This window comes from Lathyrus oleraceus, chromosome 7 (genome assembly GCF_024323335.1).
Source record: "Lathyrus oleraceus cultivar Zhongwan6 chromosome 7, CAAS_Psat_ZW6_1.0, whole genome shotgun sequence".
In the NCBI taxonomy this organism is placed as follows: domain Eukaryota; kingdom Viridiplantae; phylum Streptophyta; class Magnoliopsida; order Fabales; family Fabaceae; genus Lathyrus; species Lathyrus oleraceus.
The window spans coordinates 519,273,308-519,293,123 of record NC_066585.1 but is presented as its reverse complement, the minus strand read 5'-3'; the positions used below and the strand labels follow the sequence as shown (position 1 = coordinate 519,293,123).

Here is a 19,816-nt window from a genome sequence, read left to right as displayed (position 1 = left end):
TGTTTGGGTGCGTAAAACCTTCCCATTTCATAACCAACCCCCTTACCCAGATCTCTGACATTTTTATTAGTTTTTTATTTGAAAAACTTCTTACCTTGGCTTTTGTTCGCTTTTTAGCCTTTCCTTTGGACAAATAAAAGTGCGGTGGCGACTTGAATTGTATGTTAACTTTTGGTTTAGTCAATAAACCTAAAGGTAACGAAAACCCGGCTACACTCTTCCTCGTGAGTTTCTTCCTCTGTCCATGCCTCTTCCAAATCTACCACCTCTAGAAGACTCATCTCTATTTTGTAATGGGGGCTTATTTTCACCATTGTTGGGTTGAATATTGAGTTTAGATTGAAAGGCACTCTTAATTGATTTTTCAGAGTGTCGTAACAATGTTTTTTCGTAGGACCTCAAAGACCCCATCAACCCTTGAACATACATAGTTGATAGGTCTTTAGTTTCTTCTATAACAGCCATCATAGGATCAAATTTTTCTGTCAAATTAATCAGAATTTTATCAACAATTCTGCGATCATCTATTGTATCTCCATGTGACTTCATTTGATTCACCAATTCACATAGTCTATTAAAGTATTCATTCAAACTCTCATTCTCTTTCATTCTTTCATTTTCATAGTCTCACTTAAAAGATTGAAGTTTCATAGTTCTCACGTTTGAGTCTCCTTCAAACTCTTGTTGTAGAATATTCCATGCTCCCTTTGATGTATTTTCTCTCATAATCCTTGGGAAAATGGATATAGAGATTGCTCTTTGAATCATTCCGAGAACTCCAGCATCTGTGATCTTCTTTTTCTTCTTCAATTCTTCAAGTTGTTGGCTTGATTCTCCAACCTCTGTTGCTGCTGTTTCTTCATACTCGTTTTGGACGAACTCCAAGACATCCAAAGAGGTGAATAAAGTCTCCATTTTAACAGCCCAAAAATCATAATTTTCTCCTTCAAACAAAGGAACTTTAACATTGCTATAAACTGTAGAAGAGTTGCTTGTGGGAGCCATTTTTTTCTGCTACAGCTGCAAGGATCTGCAACTCTGATAACCATATTGTTGGTGGTATTCTAGAAGTGTTGTATGATAAATTATAATGTTGCAGAATTTAGAGTAAGAAAAAATATATATTTTTTAATACTCTTATCTTATTGAATCCACCACACACTCACTTTTATATAGACTTAAAAGAAAACGACATAGAAGACAATAAATTGATAATCAAGATGGGAATTTTTTGATTCTCTCAATCTTAATGATACAACTCTACCATAAATCTAAATAAAGACAATTATTATAACGTGATAATTATAATTCTGTCATAATACATACTAAAGATATAAATGGTTACAACACATTAATTTTAACAATAATCTCTATACAAAATATCTTGAAGTCATGATTAGATATTTTCCAACTACGTTACGAAATTGTGTGGATCTAAAAGCCCAAGCACCCAAATATAAGGGTGGCCGGCTTAAAACCGAAGTTATATATACGTGTACAAAGCTTATTATTTGAAGTTGAAGTTATAAACTAAATCATATTTTCCACATCATAGAAGGTGATAATGTTGTCCCTACATATCCTTATTCTGTGTCTGATTTTTCCCTTAGCTTTCCTTTTCCTCAAACGAAGAACAACCACTAAAATCCCTCATCCACCTGGTCCTAGAGGCTTGCCATTAATAGGGAACCTTCACCAGCTAGACAATTCTATTCTTTATCTACAATTTTCAAAACTCTCGAAAATATATGGTCCCTTGTTTTCAGTTCAACTTGGTTTAAGACCAGCTATTGTTGTTTCTTCCGCTGAAATTGCCAAAGAAATATTCAAAGACAATGATATTGTGTTTTCTAATAGACCTGTATTATCTGGTCAACGAAAGCTATCTTATAATGGGTCAGAAATTGCATTTTCTCCATATAGTGATTTTTGGAGAGATATCAGAAAAATTTGTGTTATTCATATATTTAGTGCCAAACGTGTGTCATCTTATACATCTATAAGAAAGTTTGAGGTGAAACAAATGATCAAAACGATCTCTAATCATGCTGCTTCTTCAACTGTTACAAATTTGAGTGAGATGGTGAGCTCTCTCTCGAGTACGATAATCTGTAGGATTGCTTTCGGGAAGAGGTACGAGAATGAAGGAACAGAAAGGAGCAAATTCCATGGAATGCTGCATGAGTTTGAGGCTATGATGTCATCTTTCTTTGTTTCTGACTATATTCCATTCATGGGTTGGATTGATAAAGTAACGGGACTTCGTGCGCGTCTCGAACGGAATTTCAAGGAGATGGATGAGTTTTACCAAGAGGTTATTGATGAACATTTGGATCCAAATAGACAACATACAGATGAAGAGGTTATTGTTGATGTTTTACTCCAATTGAAGAAACAACGTTTGTTTTCAATTGATCTCACTTTTGATCACATCAAAGGAGTCCTCATGGTTTGTTCTCTTGATCCATTTTTCAAATTATAGATAAAAATAACTAAGTGAGTTCAATATTAGTCCTCACTATCTTTTCTATTTTTTATTTTATTTACAGGACATGCTTGTAGCTGCAACAGAAACTACATCGGCGACAACGGTTTGGGCTATGACCGCGCTAATAAAAAACCCAAGAGTTTTGAAGAAACTACAAGAAGAGATTAGAAATTCAAGATCTGAAAAAGATTTTTTGAATGAAGATGATATACAAAATTTCTCCTACTTGAAGGCAGTGATAAAAGAGACATTGAGAATGTATCTACCAGGTCCACTGCTTGTACCAAGAGAAACAAGACAAGAGTGCATCATAGGTGGCTATCAAATTCCTGCAAAGGCCATAGTATTTGTGAATGCTTGGGCTATTCATAGAGATGCCAATGTTTGGAAAGATCCCGAAGAATTTTATCCCGAAAGATTCTTAGAAAGTTCTGTAAATTTTTATGGACAAGATTTTGAACTAATTCCCTTTGGAGCAGGTCGTAGAGTATGTCCGGGTATTTCCATGGGGGTCGCTTTGTTGGAACTCATTGTTGCTAATCTTCTATATTCCTTTGATTGGGAGTTGCCATATGGATTACAAAAGGAAGATATTGATACTGAAAGGAGTGCAGGGCTCGCTCAACACAAAAAGATTCCTCTTTGCCTTCTTGCCAAAACTCCAATCTAGATGGTGTAACTCGTTTTCATATTGTTTTTAATTTTATTTGCATCTGTTCTCCATTTATGTAACATTTATGTTCATTTTATTGTTGGTATGTGTCAGAAGAAAAAGTTAATGCTATTGATCATTATTGTTATTCTAGATGAATGTATTTTTGTTTTATTATTAAATATATATATATATATATATATATATATATATATATTATATATATATATATATATATATATATATATATATATATATATGTTAGAAATATGCATTAAAACTTTAAATGATTAAGAGAGGAGACATATTTTGTGGTTGTGAAAATAAAAAATCAGCTTGGAGGTGGAGTCGGTGGCAGTGGTGCGACAATGGGTTCGGGTTCAATGAGTGGTTTGTTTCGTTGAAGTTTGGGTTTGGTGTTCTCGAATCGCGTGCATTGAGTTTTTTTTTTTTTTGGTTTATGGATCAATTTGTTTTAGGCATGTCAATAGGATCCATCTTTATCCGATTGTAGCTTAGGTAATCATCCATGAAACTCAGGATTTTGTAGCTGGAGGACCTATCAATTAGCCGATCATTATTAGGTAATTGGTATGGATCCTTAGGGTAGACGTTCATGTCATTGATATCGATGCAGATGCACCATTTGTTTGACAATTCCCAAACCAAAACCATGTTAATGAGCCAGGTCGAATACTTAATCTTAGTTATGATGCCTGCACTCTTCAATTTCTCGACCTCCACGTTAGTGAGCCCATTTTGCACTTCTCTGAGTTACTGGCTTCACGGTGGAATCAATAGTGAGACAATGACATACCATCCTGACGTCTATCCTAGCATGTCGGTAGGCGTCTAGGAAATTAAGTCGTTATTCCCACTTATAAGGTGACTAATTTCTCATCCCCAAATTTAGATAGAGAGCTTTCTGGTTTTGTGATTTGAAAATCTAAAGGCCCAATCCATACCTCTTTTAGATCCTCTATGGGACCAAGCCTTTCAATTTATGTATTCATTAGTATCCAGTCCCTTCGCGCCTGGTTGTGGAATGACGACTGCAACCATCCCATCTCTTCTCATTTCGAGACTACTTTGATAACATTCCTAGGAAGTTTCTTGGTCACGTTTGGACCACCCAAACTTGCTTGTTAGGTAAAGGATACTTTATGACTAAATGTAGAGTGGATAGGACACCCCCAAAAAATTGAGGGGGGCCTCCCCACAATGTTGTATGGTGATGAGGCATCTACTAAGAGGTATTTGACCTTGATTGTCTTTACGTTCTCGCCAACCCAAACGTATTCTCGGGCATTAAGTGGCCTTTAACCTACGTTTTCTCTCTCTAGAAAGACAGACAAAGGAGCCTTGGAACGTCTAGATGTAATACGGATCAAGGCAGAGTCTCTCAAAAGTGTTTTAGAATAGGACGCATACTGAGCTTCTAGGGTCAATTAGCATCTAACTTACATCCCAATTATCGTACTGCACTGTGATGATCATGAGGCACTACTACAAATATCACATTTTATGACAATATTTTCACCTCACGTAAGAAAATACCGAGGTATAATACCTTAACGCGCCATTTTTTCTCTTTAAAATGAACAAACGATTCCCTCAATTTTCTAGAAAAAATGAGGGGTAAACTAATTCAGGTTATCCCATCAACTTCAGTTTATGCTTCGAATTAGTTTACCCATCGGATTTCCTACAAAAATAAGGGGTAAACTAATTCAGGGTAGAGGCTTTGAATCCCAACAACTTTAGTTTATGTTTTTAATCCAAAAAGAATCCACGTTTCACCTCGGTTTTATTTACCAACTGAGGTGAAATTGTTTACTTTGATATATATATATATATATATATATATATATATATATATATATATATATATATATATATATATATATATATATATATAGACACACGCTAAAAAACAATTGCAGAATCATCACGAAGAGCTCTAGACAACGAGAGCCATAAACACATATCATTCTCCAACTCATAAAAAAGCCAGAAAATACGAAGATGATATGAGTTTATGACTCTTGTTTATTCTTCTTTTTCTACTTCTTATTCACTCCATCTTCACATATCTACTATGTCTAATATCACTATTCATGTTATATTAACGTTGTTGTTATTGTTGTTGTTTGTTATTGTTGATGAGACCCGAAACTTATGAGGTTTAATCTTGTTGTTTGTTGTTGTTGTTGAGACCCGAAAGTTTAGAGGTTTAATCTTGTTGTTTTTGTTGTTGTTTAAATTGAGATTGATGTTATATGTTGTTGTTTTTTTATGAGCTAAATAAGTTATAAATTTATTGAGATTGAGGTTATAAGTTTATTGTTGATGTTGATGGATCATGTTGAGAGATTGTTTTGTTTAATGTTAATTGTTGTTTTGATTGAGATAATGTTAATGTTATTGTTATTTTTTGTTGTTTTTGAGTTGTTGATGTTATTGTTATTGTTGTTGTCTAGTTATTATACTTATCAAAGTTTTGAAATCTATCTGTTTAGTGTTTACTTGTTGTTATTGAGTTTGAGTTTGAGTTTTAGACTAAGATTATGTTTTTTGTGATTCGTTGTGCAACCCTTATCACGTTCCTTTGAATATGTCAAGAGGAAATTATAGTCACATAAAATACAGTTGAATTTATTATATCTAATGTCAATTGATTTTTTAACTAACTCTTCTTTGAACATATGATTTATTAAATTGTTTTGGGAAATAATAATATGAAATTTTTTGTTGTATTTGAAAAACATCTAGCAATAATCAATGTTTTTTTGAGCATTTTGCAATTCATCATTTCATTCAACTTTCTTCCATACTTGTTCATTGAAAAATCATGCATGAAATTTGAACGAAAACTAGAAGCATTGGAGAGATTTTAACCATTAAAGAACATGACATGAATGATGAGTTGCAAAATGCTCGAAAGTCATTAAGTAGTGTAATTTGTTCTTCAAATATAATTGTTCATATAATTATTTTGTAAACCAATTTAAAAAGTTATATGTTCAACTAGGGCTAAATCATATAAGCAATTCAGATTAGATATAATAAACTCAAGTTTGTTTACCCATTGATTATATTTCAAAACCTAGGGGATGTAAGTTTTTGCCATTTAAAAATTACAAAAAGGATTCCCTCGGGATCGAACCCATGATCATTTCAACTATCCACTTCACGACCAATATAAGATGTACTTTTTATTGTAGTGGGGTCACTGTTATGAGGGTGGATGTCGACAACCTCTCTACCAAAAAATGTGATTTTATACTCTAGCTCATTCTTTAAATCTGCATCGAGGTTGGAAAGTATGATGATCGCCCTTTAAGTATACCCATCATACTTCCGGTGGGAAGAGTTGGATTCTCCACCACTGATGAACCCTCATGTGATGGTGTTAATGGTGACTTTTCTTCCTTATTCTTATATCCTGCCGGAGAAAGTGATTGAGGTAGTTGGTGAATGTAATTAATGAGTATGGACAATGTTAGTTTTACTAGGGTCCCAGAGTGGACGACAAATGTATTTGCTAAAAAAGTACAATTAGGCTAGTTGTCGTACCCCAAATTTTCCCCACCCTTAATATGCTTTCCAACACCATTTTATTTTGAATAAATGAGATATCACAATTTGTAGAAGAGTATGTACAAGGAGAGAGAGAGAGAGAGAGAGAGAGAGAGAGAGAGAGAGAGATGGTTTCTCCCTTCCTTGAACCATTGGGGGACAGTTCCGCTATTTGACAAACCCCTTTAGTCATCAATTGTGGGGACACGCCATTATCCACATGTTGATAAGCCGGTGAGTGACAAGTTAGTTCATACAATTCAAGCCCAATATAAGCGAGTTATTATGAATCACATATGGCTACTGATGAAACTTTGGAAACTTATGGTGCTATTTTGGATCTCGACTTGCACCAATATGTTTGGCTTATCTTGCCTCTATTTGTATTATCTTCTCTTAGACCTAATGAAGTTATCCCAGTACAATACACACCAATGATATGGATATATGGAGAAGCACTGTGTTAATTAACCTTCAATAGTCAAATAAGAAGTTTTATATATTTAGGATTAATCAAAATTTAAACAATATAGAATCACAATCTAACAATTTAATTAACAAAAATGATCCTTTGAAAACTCAATATAATCATACCTAAACTTATAAAATTAATCACTATGAAAGCAATAAAATTTAGAATCATGCAATTCTAATCAAAGCAAGAAAACATATGACATACAAATCTAAACAAGAAATCGAGAGAGAGAGAGAGAGAGAGAGAGCACCAATATTTATATTGGTTTAGTGATTTCATCCTCACATACATATAATCCATTATTCTATGGTGAACCATCAAAAACTTGATCTTTCGCTATATGGTTTTGGTTCAATTTTGGTTACAAATAAATCAATGAAAACAATAAAGATCATTCTTCTCAATCCAAGTTATATTCGTCTTCCTTTTTTAATCATTCTCTGCAACTTAGCTAACCACAAATACCAACTTGATTAAAACCTTTATCAATATCTTCATTCTTGGTAGACTTCAATCTTCATATCACACTTATCTTCACTCAATATTGCTTGTAAGACTCAAATATTTTCTTAAATTGGTTGACTGATGCAAGAAACTCTACTTCAATGGAGAAGAAATCTCTCTTTTTCTTCAATGAAACTTCAATTCTTGAATTCATCAAATAAATCCTAATTCTAAAAAAACACTTTAAACATCCATTAGAACTCAAATGGTTCCTCACCAAGAATCATCACACACACTCATATTAGTTTGTAAAAGTTCATGTAGAAGATGAAGATTGAGATTTGAGAGAGGTGAGTTTCTTTTTTCTAGATATCTCACTTGATATTTTATTTCCGAAAATGAAAAAAAAAATTAATAAGTGTTTGGGAAATAACACAAATTTAGTGCAAAAAGCCTTAAATAACCCTATTCAAAAAATATTTTGAATCAGCTAAAGTGTTTGATGTTTACCATAAGGATCATGTCATGAATCAATTTTTTGATTAGTTTCAAAAGATTTTGTGAACCGGATCACATAATCAAAGCAAAAACATTCCACAAACATTTAATCCATGAATAAATTCATTTAAAGGTTTGAATTAAATCAAGAAAATAGAATTGAAACATGTCCTAAGTTTTGATCCATGAATTGCTTCATCCTAATATGAAAATAATATCTCACCAACAGAATTAAACATAATAAGAAATCTCAGGTCATGAATCTATTCAAACAGTTATGTGAATTGGATCACACAAACATAATTGAAACGCGACAAAAAAGTTAAAGTCATGAATTGATTCTTGCACTAATGTGAATAGGATCACATAAACATAAAACCACACAAAACTTGAATATGTCTCATTTGAATCAATTCATTACCTACCTAACCGATTCATGCAAACTATTGTTTAGTTTCATGAATCTCCTTGATTTGATTCATTCATGGTTTACTTAAGTTAAAACTATATGTTATGCATGAAATAGACCTTTTTAACCTTGTTAGAGAAGGGTTTAATGAGGAAAATTAATATACGACAAATATACTAAATACAATACATAAAAAAAGATAAACTGATATAATGCATGAGCAATGTCACCTAGGAAATGTCTGACAAGCTCCCCCTTTTTCGAGAATCAAGAGGCGGTATAGGATATGTTGCAATTATACCTAAACTCGTAGAACCACATCCACACTTCATCATTCCTCTCTCAAAAGTAATGATATATGGAAGGGAAGAATCATTACACATCGAACCATGAAACACACCTAAGACAACTAAATTGTCATATTTCACAACAAAACGAAAAGTTATGGAATCTATGAGACATTGAGGGACACGATCATTCAAATGATTGGCCTTGTTGTTCATCTTGTTGTAACAAAAAGTTATTAATATATCAAAATCAAAGGTTATAAAAATTGAAAGGAGGTACTAAATTATGATGCAAAGGTTTCTCCGAGATTGGGACATTTTTTCTTATTGTGTCCGGGTTTATGACATATACTACATAATCTTATCATCTTATCAGTTGTATCCATTTCTGTTCTAATACGCGTGTTGTTTGATCGTCCTTTTTTCTTTCTTCGTATCTCATCATTGTGCCAAACTATATCCCCTTCATATGGAGGTCAATATTCCTTCATTATTAGCATTGAGAAACTTTCGTTATAGACATTCATGATGATAATGGCCTTGTAAACATCAGATAGATGGAGAGAGTATGTGCTCATGCCGCAATGACATGGGAGCAAGGAATACGGAAGGCCTGAAACTTTCCACAGTCGCACCAACTTCTGTTTAGTCTGACAACATAGGATACATTTTGTGGTCCATTATTTCCTATACACTGAAATTTTTCCTGTGACGGTCAAAGATTGTAACCACATGTATGCTAGCTTTGATAGTTTCCTATTTCATCACTTTCATATAGCATTCACTGAATAATTGACCTAACATTAACACTACACTCCATCTTTCGCCTCTGGTTGTGAAGGTCGATTCCAACCTAAAATATGTTGTTCTGACTAACGCGGTTATTGGTAGATTTCTAATGCCATTGAATACGTCGTTCATGCATTCCACAAGGTTTATTGTCGTGTGGCCCCATCGATATCATCTGTCAAATGCCTTTGTCCATTGCTCTAATGGTATGTTACCCACCCATCTTCCTGCATCTGCATTTGAAAATCTAATTTTGTCACGGTAATATTGAAATGACGGCTGAGTTAGAGCATACCCTGCATTCACCAATTTTTAGCGAAGGTTCTTATCTTTGATTGCACAAATGAAGTTTTGTGCGATATGTATAATGCAATATACATGGGTAGAATGAGGATTAAGCCATCAGTTATCATGGTTATTGTAAACACTCTCAATAGCAGCATGTCTATCTGAAATCAAACAAAGATTGGCTTGTGAAGCGACATGTGTTCTAAGATGACTAAGGAAGAAACTCCAACCACCAGCGATATGTACCTATGCGACCCACGTCAGGTAACTTACACACAAGAAGATTCAACATCTAACCCCCGACAACATTGCAGACCGGTTACTCACAACTCCCTACCCATCAAAAATTTTAGTCCACAAACAGACAAACATACAACCTTAACATGTCAAACACCCAATCACAATACCAAGAGCATACCCCGTACCACCACCAACAAGAAGATCATCAATACACCCAACATCACTATGCACCCAACACATCACCCTATCATAGACGCCTTAGCCAAAATACTCAACGATCATTTAACACCAACCGTCTCTCCTCCTACTATATCCAAGACGCCCAAACATCACAAAACCAAAATATGAAACAACCATATGGCTACCAAACACCACGACAATTATTTCAACCTTTCCTCGACGCATCATTCAGACAAATGTCTCTCTTCAATCGTCATGGTCACCCTCCAATACCTCAAACACATCCCAACTACTCTGGCATGGTTCACGAACTCAGCTATGGCGGTAGCGCTTCATTGCATACACAGGAGTACGCAGATTTGTCTGAATATCTTAGGCAATCTCCTGCAGGTGGTGGTGATGTTCCTGGACCCTCAAATCCTGAAACATCTTAGGTGAATCATCAACGTGGGTTAGAGCCACGCGTTCGGGTAGCTAGAAGACGTGGTAACGGAGGTCAGTTAGGTCATCCCGGTCAACGACATTAGTCTTTTTAGTTATCGTATGTAAACACATATTAATATTAATAACAATTGGTCCGATTTCGATTTTTATCTAAAATGTACATTATTTTTCAAAAAAAATTACACAACACACATAGGTGTCAGACCAATTGGCGTCTCCTTTAAAACCTAACACGCATGTGTCAATTGAATTAGTAGCACTAGGTGCATAAGTCAATCCAATTGACGTCACCTCTTTAACTTATAGAGCAGACACCAATTCATCTGGTGTCACCTCTTCAAAGTGGGGTAGTTTGGAAATTAATCTGAAAAGTTGGTTATTTTAGGATTTTTTTTAAATGGATTATTTGAGTAAAAAATTATATGTTCGGATTCAGTTTTGTTTAAAAAAACAATTATGTTCTGTTTTAAAATAATTTAGATTCGGTTCTGTTTAAAAAACATTAAAGTTAAAATAAATATTTTGTAAACTTTAAAAGATAAAGAAATTAATAAGGGCTTTACCCTCGGTTGATACCTAAAATCGAGGTAAAATGACTTGTTCTTTTCCCTCAATTATGAAATTTAACCGAGAGAAAAAGTGAGCGCGCTTGAAAGAAAAAATATTTTTGAAGATCAAACTCATGATCATTCCAAGATTTTTCTTCGATTAACTAAACAAACAAAGAGAAATGTGACAAAATGTCCGTGTCAAGTTCCTTGTGCGAGACCGATGTGAAATCCTATTTATCAACCGTTGTAATAAACCATATCGACTATTTTTCTTAGTATAATTTATGCACTTTTTCTTGCAAGTAGATTCATTTATATGTTCTTATACATTTTTTCTTTTCTTGCAATGCAATCTTTAAAACTTGAACTTTATATCTGCCAACTTATAGTCCTATATTGATCATCAAAATTCATTTGTTAAAACTTATAATTTTCTGTCAAGGAAAAGATATAACAGATACATCATATATAATTGATTGATCATCATGTTCTTCAACTTTTTTACCATATTATAAACGATATAATAGATACATCATAATAGATTATTCTACAACTACCAGAAGTAGAAAGACATGTAAACTTAACAAAAAGTTATATAAATAGCATCTACATAGGAAACTTGGCGGCAAGACAAAGAGGATTCTTCTTGTGTTGAGTGAGTCCTGGCCACCTTTCGGTATCAATATCATCCTTTAGCAATCCATGTGGTAATTCCCAATCAAAGGAATACAGAAGATTAGCAAGAAAAAGTTCCAATGATGCAACTGCCATAGTTATACCGGGACAAATTCTACGACCAGCTCCAAAGGGAATTAGTTCAAAGTCTTGCCCGAGAAAATTAATCGAACTTTCTAAGAATCTCTCAGGATAAAACTCTTCGGGATCTTTCCAAACATTAGGGTCTCTTTGAATTTCCCAAGCATTCACATAAACTATTGTCTTTGCAGGAATTTTGTACCCGCCTATTGTGCATTTATCTCTTGTTTCTCTTGGCACAAGCAATGGTGCTGGTAGATGCAATCTTAATGTCTCTTTTATCACTGCTTTCAAGTAGATGAAATTTTGTATATCATCTTCATCTAAGAACTCTTTTTTAGTTCTTGAATTCCTAATCTCTTGTTGTACTTTCTTCATCACTCTTGGATTTTTTATTAGCGCGGTCATAGCCCAAACTGTTGTCGCTGCTGTAGTATCTGTTGCAGCTACAAGCATGTCCTATAGGTAAAAAAAATTAGCTGTAAAAAACTAAAACAAAATCGACTTTTAAATTATTAATGAAGAGAACTTAATTACCATGAGGACTCCTTTGATGTGATCAAAAGTGAGATCAATTGAAAACAAACGTTGTTTCTTCAATTGGAGTAAAACATCAACAATAACCTCTTCATCTGTATGTTGTCTATTTGGATCCAAATGTTCATCAATAACCTCTTGGTAGAACTCATCCATCTCCTTGAAATTTCGCTCGAGACGCGAACGAAGTCCAGATAGTTTATCAATCCAACCCATGAATGGAATATAATCAGAAACAAAGAAAGCTGTCAGCATAGCCTCAAACTCATGCAGCATTCCATGGAATTTGCTCCTTTCTGTTCCTTCGTCCTCATACTTCTTCCCGAAAGCAATCCTACAGATTATCGTACTCGAGAGAGAACTCACCATCTCACTCAAATTTGTAACTGTTGAAGAAGCAGCATGATTAGAAATCGTTTTGATCATTTGTTTCACCTCATACTTTCTTATAGATGTATAAGATGACACACGTTTGGCACTAAATATATGAACAACACAAGTTTTTCTTATATCTCTCCAAAATTCACCATATGGAGAAAATACAATTTCTAAACCATTATAAGATAGCTTTTGTTGACCATATAATATAGGTCTATTAGAAAACACAAGATCATTGTTTTTGAATATTTCTTTGGCAATTTCAGTTGAAGAAACAACAATAGCTGGTCTTAAACCAAGTTGAAGTGAAAATAATGGTCCATGTATTTTTGAGAGTTTTGAAAATTGTAGATAAAGATTGGAATTGTCTAGCTGATGAAGGTTCCCTATTATTGGCAAGCCTCTAGGACCGGGTGGATAAGGTGCATTAATGGTTCTTTTACGTATGTGAAAGAAAAGCAGAAATGGAAATGTACTTGGGAACAAAACAAACAAAAGTAGTGATAACATGTTGTTACCAATTATGAAGAGGAAAAAATGATTTCGTTCTGTTTACTAAACTAAAAAAATGCTTTAGTTCTTAACTTCAATTTCGAATAATTATACACACATTCATATATATATATATATATATATATATATATATATATATATATATATATATATATATATATATAATATATATATATATATATATATATATATAATATATATATATATATATAATATATATATATATATATATAATATATATATATATATATATATATATATATATATATATATATATATTATATATATATATATATATATCATAAAGTGTTAGATATCCACACAATTTGCAACTTGCACATAAGATAAACTAGACTTTGCTTAATAATATCACCTATCTGTATAATATATGAGAAAATATTCTAGTCCAATAAAACAATACCAATGCAAATTCATTATCTCTGATTTTATGACCGAATTACATAGTTCATCATATTTAACAATATATATATATATATATATATATATATATATATATATATATATATATATATATATATATATATATATATATTGTATTGTTATAAGTACGAAAGTCTTTTTAGGAGCGTTTGAAAATTTCACAGGATAGGCGAGGTGGTATGTGACCCATGAAAGAGAACTTATGATTGGCTATTTATTAGAATGGGCGCCCATTTCTCAAATACGTTATGCATTTCTTGAATGACTTGCTCGGTTCGTGAGAGCATGAGAGTTGACGTGTCCCAATCCACCATTGTGGGAAAAGTGAATCGAGGGAAATTTTATCAAGTTCTCTTGAATAATATATGATTAATTGTCTTATTTTATCGCTTCTAGAAACAACTGCTACTTCCTGGAACTCTGAGATCTAGGCTAAGGGATTTCTATAAATACCTCCACCCTAAGGTTGATGTAGGGTCCAATTCATTACGTAAATACCATAGACAACAAATATAAACTCCATGTGTTAGCTATCTCTAAACTCACAACAAACCCTAAAACCCTCTATAAGCCCTTATTCACCAGGGATTGTCACGTATTTTACTTTTAGCAAGTACAATTGGCGCCTATTATGGGGCCTTATTAAATTTCATTTGGGCCGCATTCACCATCACTCAGTTTTTTTTCCGCCACCTTCCCTCAGAGCATTCTTAAACGAAGTTCTTAGGCCCCAATAAAAACCATTGTCGGAGGTTTAGCTGGAGAAGGGGAGTCTAGTTCCCCCATTAGAAATATGACAGTCTCATTTTGACGGTGAACATCTTATCCGCTAGCATAACCAAAGCTTTGGTGAGAAAGTTGAAATCTAAAATCTTATTCTCTTATAAAGATGCCACTAGCATTCTCCCCCACAAAAATGATCCCATGGTCATCATAATGCAATAAGATGATTGAGATATAAAGTGAGTACTAAGAGACTCTGGAAGCTCGACAAATTTATTACTCTATACCGCTTTCCAAGGTCTATAGCTTGACACAGATATCATCAGGGCTTTCGAAGGCTCTCTGGTTGGTAAATCGGGCGAACATATACAAGTAAAGAGTCATATGATGATCGAAATGACGGTTAACTTAGAGGCAATCACAAAAATTAAAGTAAAGTATCTTGTGGTGGAAGCCTCATATCCATATAATGCCATCCTAGGGAGGTACACCCTCCATTTATAGGGGTGATATTATTTACCATTCACTTAATTCTAAGTACCTCCTTCCTTATGGGCAAGCTGGGACAGTTCAGAGGGACCAAAAGGCTGCTCATGAATGCTATCAAAACAAATTGAAATTAAAACGGATCGAGTTGCCCCAGATATTCCCCTTCAGTATGAAGCACAAAAAGTAGAGGCCACGAGCTAGGACCCCTGACTGGGGACATAAATGTAAGGTTGACTCCCACATAAGAACTGAAAGAAGTATGGATTGGGCCCTTGGACCATCAAACAAATAGTGCATCTAGGTCGACATCGGTGACCTCAATTCTACGTCCCCCATTAATCCATATCCTATACCCAACATATATCGGTTGATTGACGGGTCCGTAGGCCATAAAATGTTTAGTTTCATGGACGCATATTCCGTCTACGACCAAATCAAGATGGACTCCATGGACGTGCCCAAGAGAGCATTCATGTCTATTCAAGACAACTATTATTACAATGTCATGACCTTTGGGTTAAAGAATGCATCTGCCACCTATTAGAGACTCATGCGTGCAATGTACTCAAAATAGATAGGGCGCAACCTGGAAGTCTATATTGATGACATGATATTAAAGACCTCAAAAGGGAAGAGTCACACAGTAGACTTGGAAGTTATCTTGGGGCTAGTTAGGAACTACAACATGCATTTAAATCCAACGAAGTGCTCTTTTAGCGTTCAAACGGGAAAGTCTCTCGGGTTTATGTTAACCAAGAGAGGTATAAAGGTGAACCTAGACAATTGCCAGGCTATCATTGATATGAGAATCCCTATCATACTAAAGAGGTTCAGGAAATATTAGGGCCTATCTCGTTTCCTTTCTTGTGTAGGTGATAAGGATTTTCATTTCTTTACCATTCTGAAGAAAAAAGGAAAAGTTAAAATGAACGAGCGAATGTGAGAAGGAGTTTTCAAACTTAAAGGCCTTTCTAGCGTCGACACACATCTTAACATTCTTGATAGAAAGTTCCTCATTATACCTTTATCTTTCAGTTAATAATCAGGTGATGAGCTCAGTGCTCTTCCAACAAACAGATAAGGTGGAGCGACTGTGTACCGTGAAAATTGGTAAACAACCGCTAGTCTTCCAAATAAAAGATAGTTTGGTTACTCACAAGATTGACCAGATTGATCCTACGACATGTGCTATTATTGAAATTATATTTGGAAAATGATGAACACTTTGACATCATTCATGTTTGAAGATTATTCATTTAAAAGGTTTTTAAAGAGATAAATTGCATAATGTAAAAGAAAGTACAATAAATGTGCTTGAAAATAACTTGCAATGGAAGATAAATTCTGGAAAAAAAAGTATAAATAAACTTTAATTGAAATGTGGAAAATGGCGTTATCAAACATACATTCTCAATGACAGTCTTTTCTCAATACACTAGATACTTTGAGTAATTTTCAGTATTTGTACAACAATTGAACACACAGAAATCCTAACACTAAGACCCCTATATATACTAAGCCGAAATAACCGCTACCAACGACTTTTCTCCCAGGCAATGACACGTCACACTTGACATGTCTCCAATCCATCATAACGGTCCACGCGTCTTTTCTTGAAACTGGATAAGGACAAAATACAATTATCCTTCTTTTATTCAAATTCAAACATTTGTGTTGAAAGTAACCTTAATGTTGCCTTCGTCGAATTACCACAATAAGCTTAGAAGTATTTCTAAGTCTCATACAACAATTCCCTCTTACGCAAGGATCACTTCGACTAGAGAACATCTTCAAAGATTTTTTCTTTTCTTTTTCTCATTGGATCAGTCTTGAGGTCGAAACTTTCAGCTAACAAATTGCCCCCTAAAAATTTCTTTTTCAACATAACGAAGATAAGGGAATTTTTTGAAAATCCAATTCGACGTCACAAACCGCTCACCTGTTATGACGTCATAGCCATGATGACAACTTTTACCAAACGTCTCTTCAAAACCCACATGAGAATATTTATGAAATCATCACGCCTCATCATCCCTAAGAGATCGTGGATATCCTTTAACGGCCACCGTTCATCATGGTTACTCCAACTGACACGCTCCCACTTTCTTTTCAACCATTAATGTTTAAAAAAAACCGCTTCCACTTCAGCAGCTTATAAATAGGTATATTCAATATTTTTCCATCATGCCGCAATGACATGGAAGCAAGAAATACGGAAGGTCTATAACTTTCCACAGTCGCACCAACTTCTGTTTAGTCTAACAGCGTAGGATACATTTTATGGTCCATTATTTCCTGTACACTGAAATTTTGCCTGTGACGGTCAAAGATTGTAACCGCATGTGTGCTAGCTTTGATAGTTTCCTATTTCATCACTTTCATATAGCATTCACTGAATAATTGACCTGACATTAACACTGCACTCCATCTTTCGCCTCTGGTTGTGAAGGTCGATTCCAACCTAAAATAAGTTGTTCTGAATAATGCGGTTATTGGTAGATTTCTAATGCCATTGAATACGACGTTCATCCATTCCACAAGGTTTTTTGTCGTGTGGCCCATCGATATACTCTGTCAAATGCATTTGTCCATTGCTCAAATGGTATGTTACCCACCCACCTTCCTGCATCTGCATTTGAAAATCTAATTTTGTCACGGTAATATTGAAATGACGGCTGAGTTAGAGTATACCCTGCATTCACCAATTTTTTGCGAAGGTTCTTGTCTTTGATTGCACAAATGAAGTTTTGTGTGATATGTCTAATGCAATATACATGGGTAGAATGAGGATTAAGCCATCCGTTATCATGGTTATAGTAAACACTCTCAATAGCAGCATGCCTATATGAAATCAAACAAAGATTGGCTTGTGAAGCGACATGTGTTCTAAGATGACTAAGGAAGAAACCCCAACCACCAGCGATATGTACCTATATGACCCACGCCAGGTAACTTACACACAGGAAGATTCAACATCTAACCCCCGACAACATTGCCAGACCGATTGCTCACAACCCCCTACCCATCAAAATTTTTAGTCCACAAACAGACAAACAGACGACCTTAACATGCCAAACACCCAATCACAATACAAAGAGCATACCCCGTACCACCACCAACAAGAAGATCATCAATACACCCAACATCTCTATGCGCCTAACACATCACCCTACCATATACGCCTTAGCCAAAACACTCAACGATCAATTAACAACAACCATCTCTCCTCCTACTATATCCAACACGCCCAAACATCACAAAACCAAAATATGAAACAACCATATGGCTACCAAACCCCACGACAATTATTTCAACCTTTCCTCGACGCATCATTCAGACAAATGTATCTCTTCAGTCGTCATGGTCGCCCTCCAATACCTCAAACACATCCCAACTACTCTGGCATTGTTCACGAACTCAGCTATGGCGGTAGCGCTTCATTGCATACACAGAAGTACGCAGATTTGTCTGAATATCTTAGGAAATCTTCTGCAGGTGATGGTGATATTCCTGGACCCTCAAATCCTGAAACATCTTAGGTGAATCATCAACGTGGGTTAGAGCCGCGCGTTCGGGTAGCTAGGAGATATGGTAGCTGTAACACCTCAAAATTTGCCCTCCTCTTCTTGAGACTAGTTTGACACATCGCATTTCATATTTTATGGCATTAGGCATTGCATTTTGCATATCATATGAAAATAAGAAGGTCATCCTCCAAAGTCTTTTCAAAAGATGGAGAAGTTACATGATTCAAGCCCGAGGGTCTCTATGAATTGATGATCAACCATCTGAGGGCATGGGCTTCAATTAGGGTTTCTTGGTTCTTCAAAGGTCTTGAGCATTATCTTGTTTGCAAGGATATATTACCATCATCATGATTCTATCATCACCAAGGGTTTCAGAGTGCATCCTCAAGTTCCTTTGGAGTAGGGTTCTGACCTCTGGTCAACCCTAATCAATGTCATTCTTCCAACTAGGGTTTCTCAAGGAGATGCGGTATTTTCTTGGGATGAAGATCACATGGTTATATTGAGAAGCTTACATGAGCTAGGGTTTCATTTTTGAGAAATTTCCTCAAGTGGTAGAGGCTCAAGCTGATCAGGGCATTTCAAGGTCATCTAAGGACCAAAAAGTCAATTGTGCAGTCAACTGAGGGCTATGAGGTGGGGAATGAGTTGAGACACCTCAGTCATGTTCAAAAGAAGTTCATTTGTCGTTCTAAACATCTATCTTGAATATTTTGAAGTCATGGCAAAAGTTTCCAAAAATGGAAAATGACCTGTAATTTCAAGTTTCCAAAAATGGCAAGTTTTTGGTCCACATTCAATTTGACTTATCAATATCAAAGAAGTTTCAAATGGATTTTTGATGAACATGAAAGTTGTAGATCTTTGTCTCCTCTTTCCAAAAAGTCCTATTTCATGTTCATATGATGAATGGTTGAGAAGTTATGGCCAAATGATCACAAGGTGTGCATGGAAGTTCAAAGTGACATAACTTTTGATACAAAACTCCAAATTGGTCCATTCTTTTTGCAAAGTACTCCTCATGACCAATACTTCTCAAAACAAGCCTTTCCATGCATGGAAAAAGTGTGTATGATCATCATTCCTCAAGTGTGCATTTTGGAGGGAAATTTCACAATTCAAATTTGG

General features: G+C 34.9%; 3 protein-coding genes across 3 annotated transcripts; 1 reads left to right on the top strand and 2 right to left on the bottom strand.

Moving 5' to 3' along the window:
- Positions 1-210: 210 nt before the first annotated feature.
- LOC127104703 (uncharacterized) lies at positions 211-1,005 on the bottom strand. Its single transcript, XM_051041873.1, has 2 exons — positions 661-1,005; positions 211-543 (listed from the first exon to the last, which is right to left on the bottom strand). Exons 1-2 carry the CDS (start codon positions 1,003-1,005, stop codon positions 211-213), a joined length of 678 nt encoding a protein of 225 aa, XP_050897830.1.
- A 480-nt stretch (positions 1,006-1,485) lies between these two features.
- LOC127100990 (cytochrome P450 83B1) lies at positions 1,486-3,293 on the top strand. The gene is made up of 2 exons (XM_051038300.1): positions 1,486-2,449; positions 2,550-3,293. The coding sequence occupies exons 1-2, from the start codon at positions 1,565-1,567 to the stop codon at positions 3,156-3,158; spliced, it is 1,494 nt and encodes a 497-aa protein (XP_050894257.1). The 5' UTR covers positions 1,486-1,564; the 3' UTR covers positions 3,159-3,293.
- An 8,498-nt stretch (positions 3,294-11,791) lies between these two features.
- On the bottom strand, positions 11,792-13,591 carry LOC127100989 (6,7,8-trihydroxycoumarin synthase). Its single transcript, XM_051038299.1, has 2 exons — positions 12,618-13,591; positions 11,792-12,539 (listed from the first exon to the last, which is right to left on the bottom strand). Exons 1-2 carry the CDS (start codon positions 13,503-13,505, stop codon positions 11,931-11,933), a joined length of 1,497 nt encoding a protein of 498 aa, XP_050894256.1. The 5' UTR covers positions 13,506-13,591; the 3' UTR covers positions 11,792-11,930.
- Between the last annotated feature and the right edge of the window lie 6,225 nt (positions 13,592-19,816).

What these genes read in the sequence shown, in the direction of transcription:
- LOC127104703 (XM_051041873.1), bottom strand. Translation starts at nt 1,005, where the DNA reads ATGGCTCCCACAAGCAACTCTTCTACAGTTTATAGCAATGTTAAAGTT. An exon ending in AGTTTGAAGGAGACTCAAAC is followed by an intron (nt 544 to 660) that starts GTGAGAACTATG and finishes AATCAAATGAAG; the next exon opens with TCACATGGAGATACAATAGA.
- LOC127100990 (XM_051038300.1), top strand. Translation starts at nt 1,565, where the DNA reads ATGTTGTCCCTACATATCCTTATTCTGTGTCTGATTTTTCCCTTAGCT. An exon ending in ACATCAAAGGAGTCCTCATG is followed by an intron (nt 2,450 to 2,549) that starts GTTTGTTCTCTT and finishes TTTTATTTACAG; the next exon opens with GACATGCTTGTAGCTGCAAC.
- LOC127100989 (XM_051038299.1), bottom strand. Translation starts at nt 13,505, where the DNA reads ATGTTATCACTACTTTTGTTTGTTTTGTTCCCAAGTACATTTCCATTT. An exon ending in ACATCAAAGGAGTCCTCATG is followed by an intron (nt 12,540 to 12,617) that starts GTAATTAAGTTC and finishes TTTTACCTATAG; the next exon opens with GACATGCTTGTAGCTGCAAC.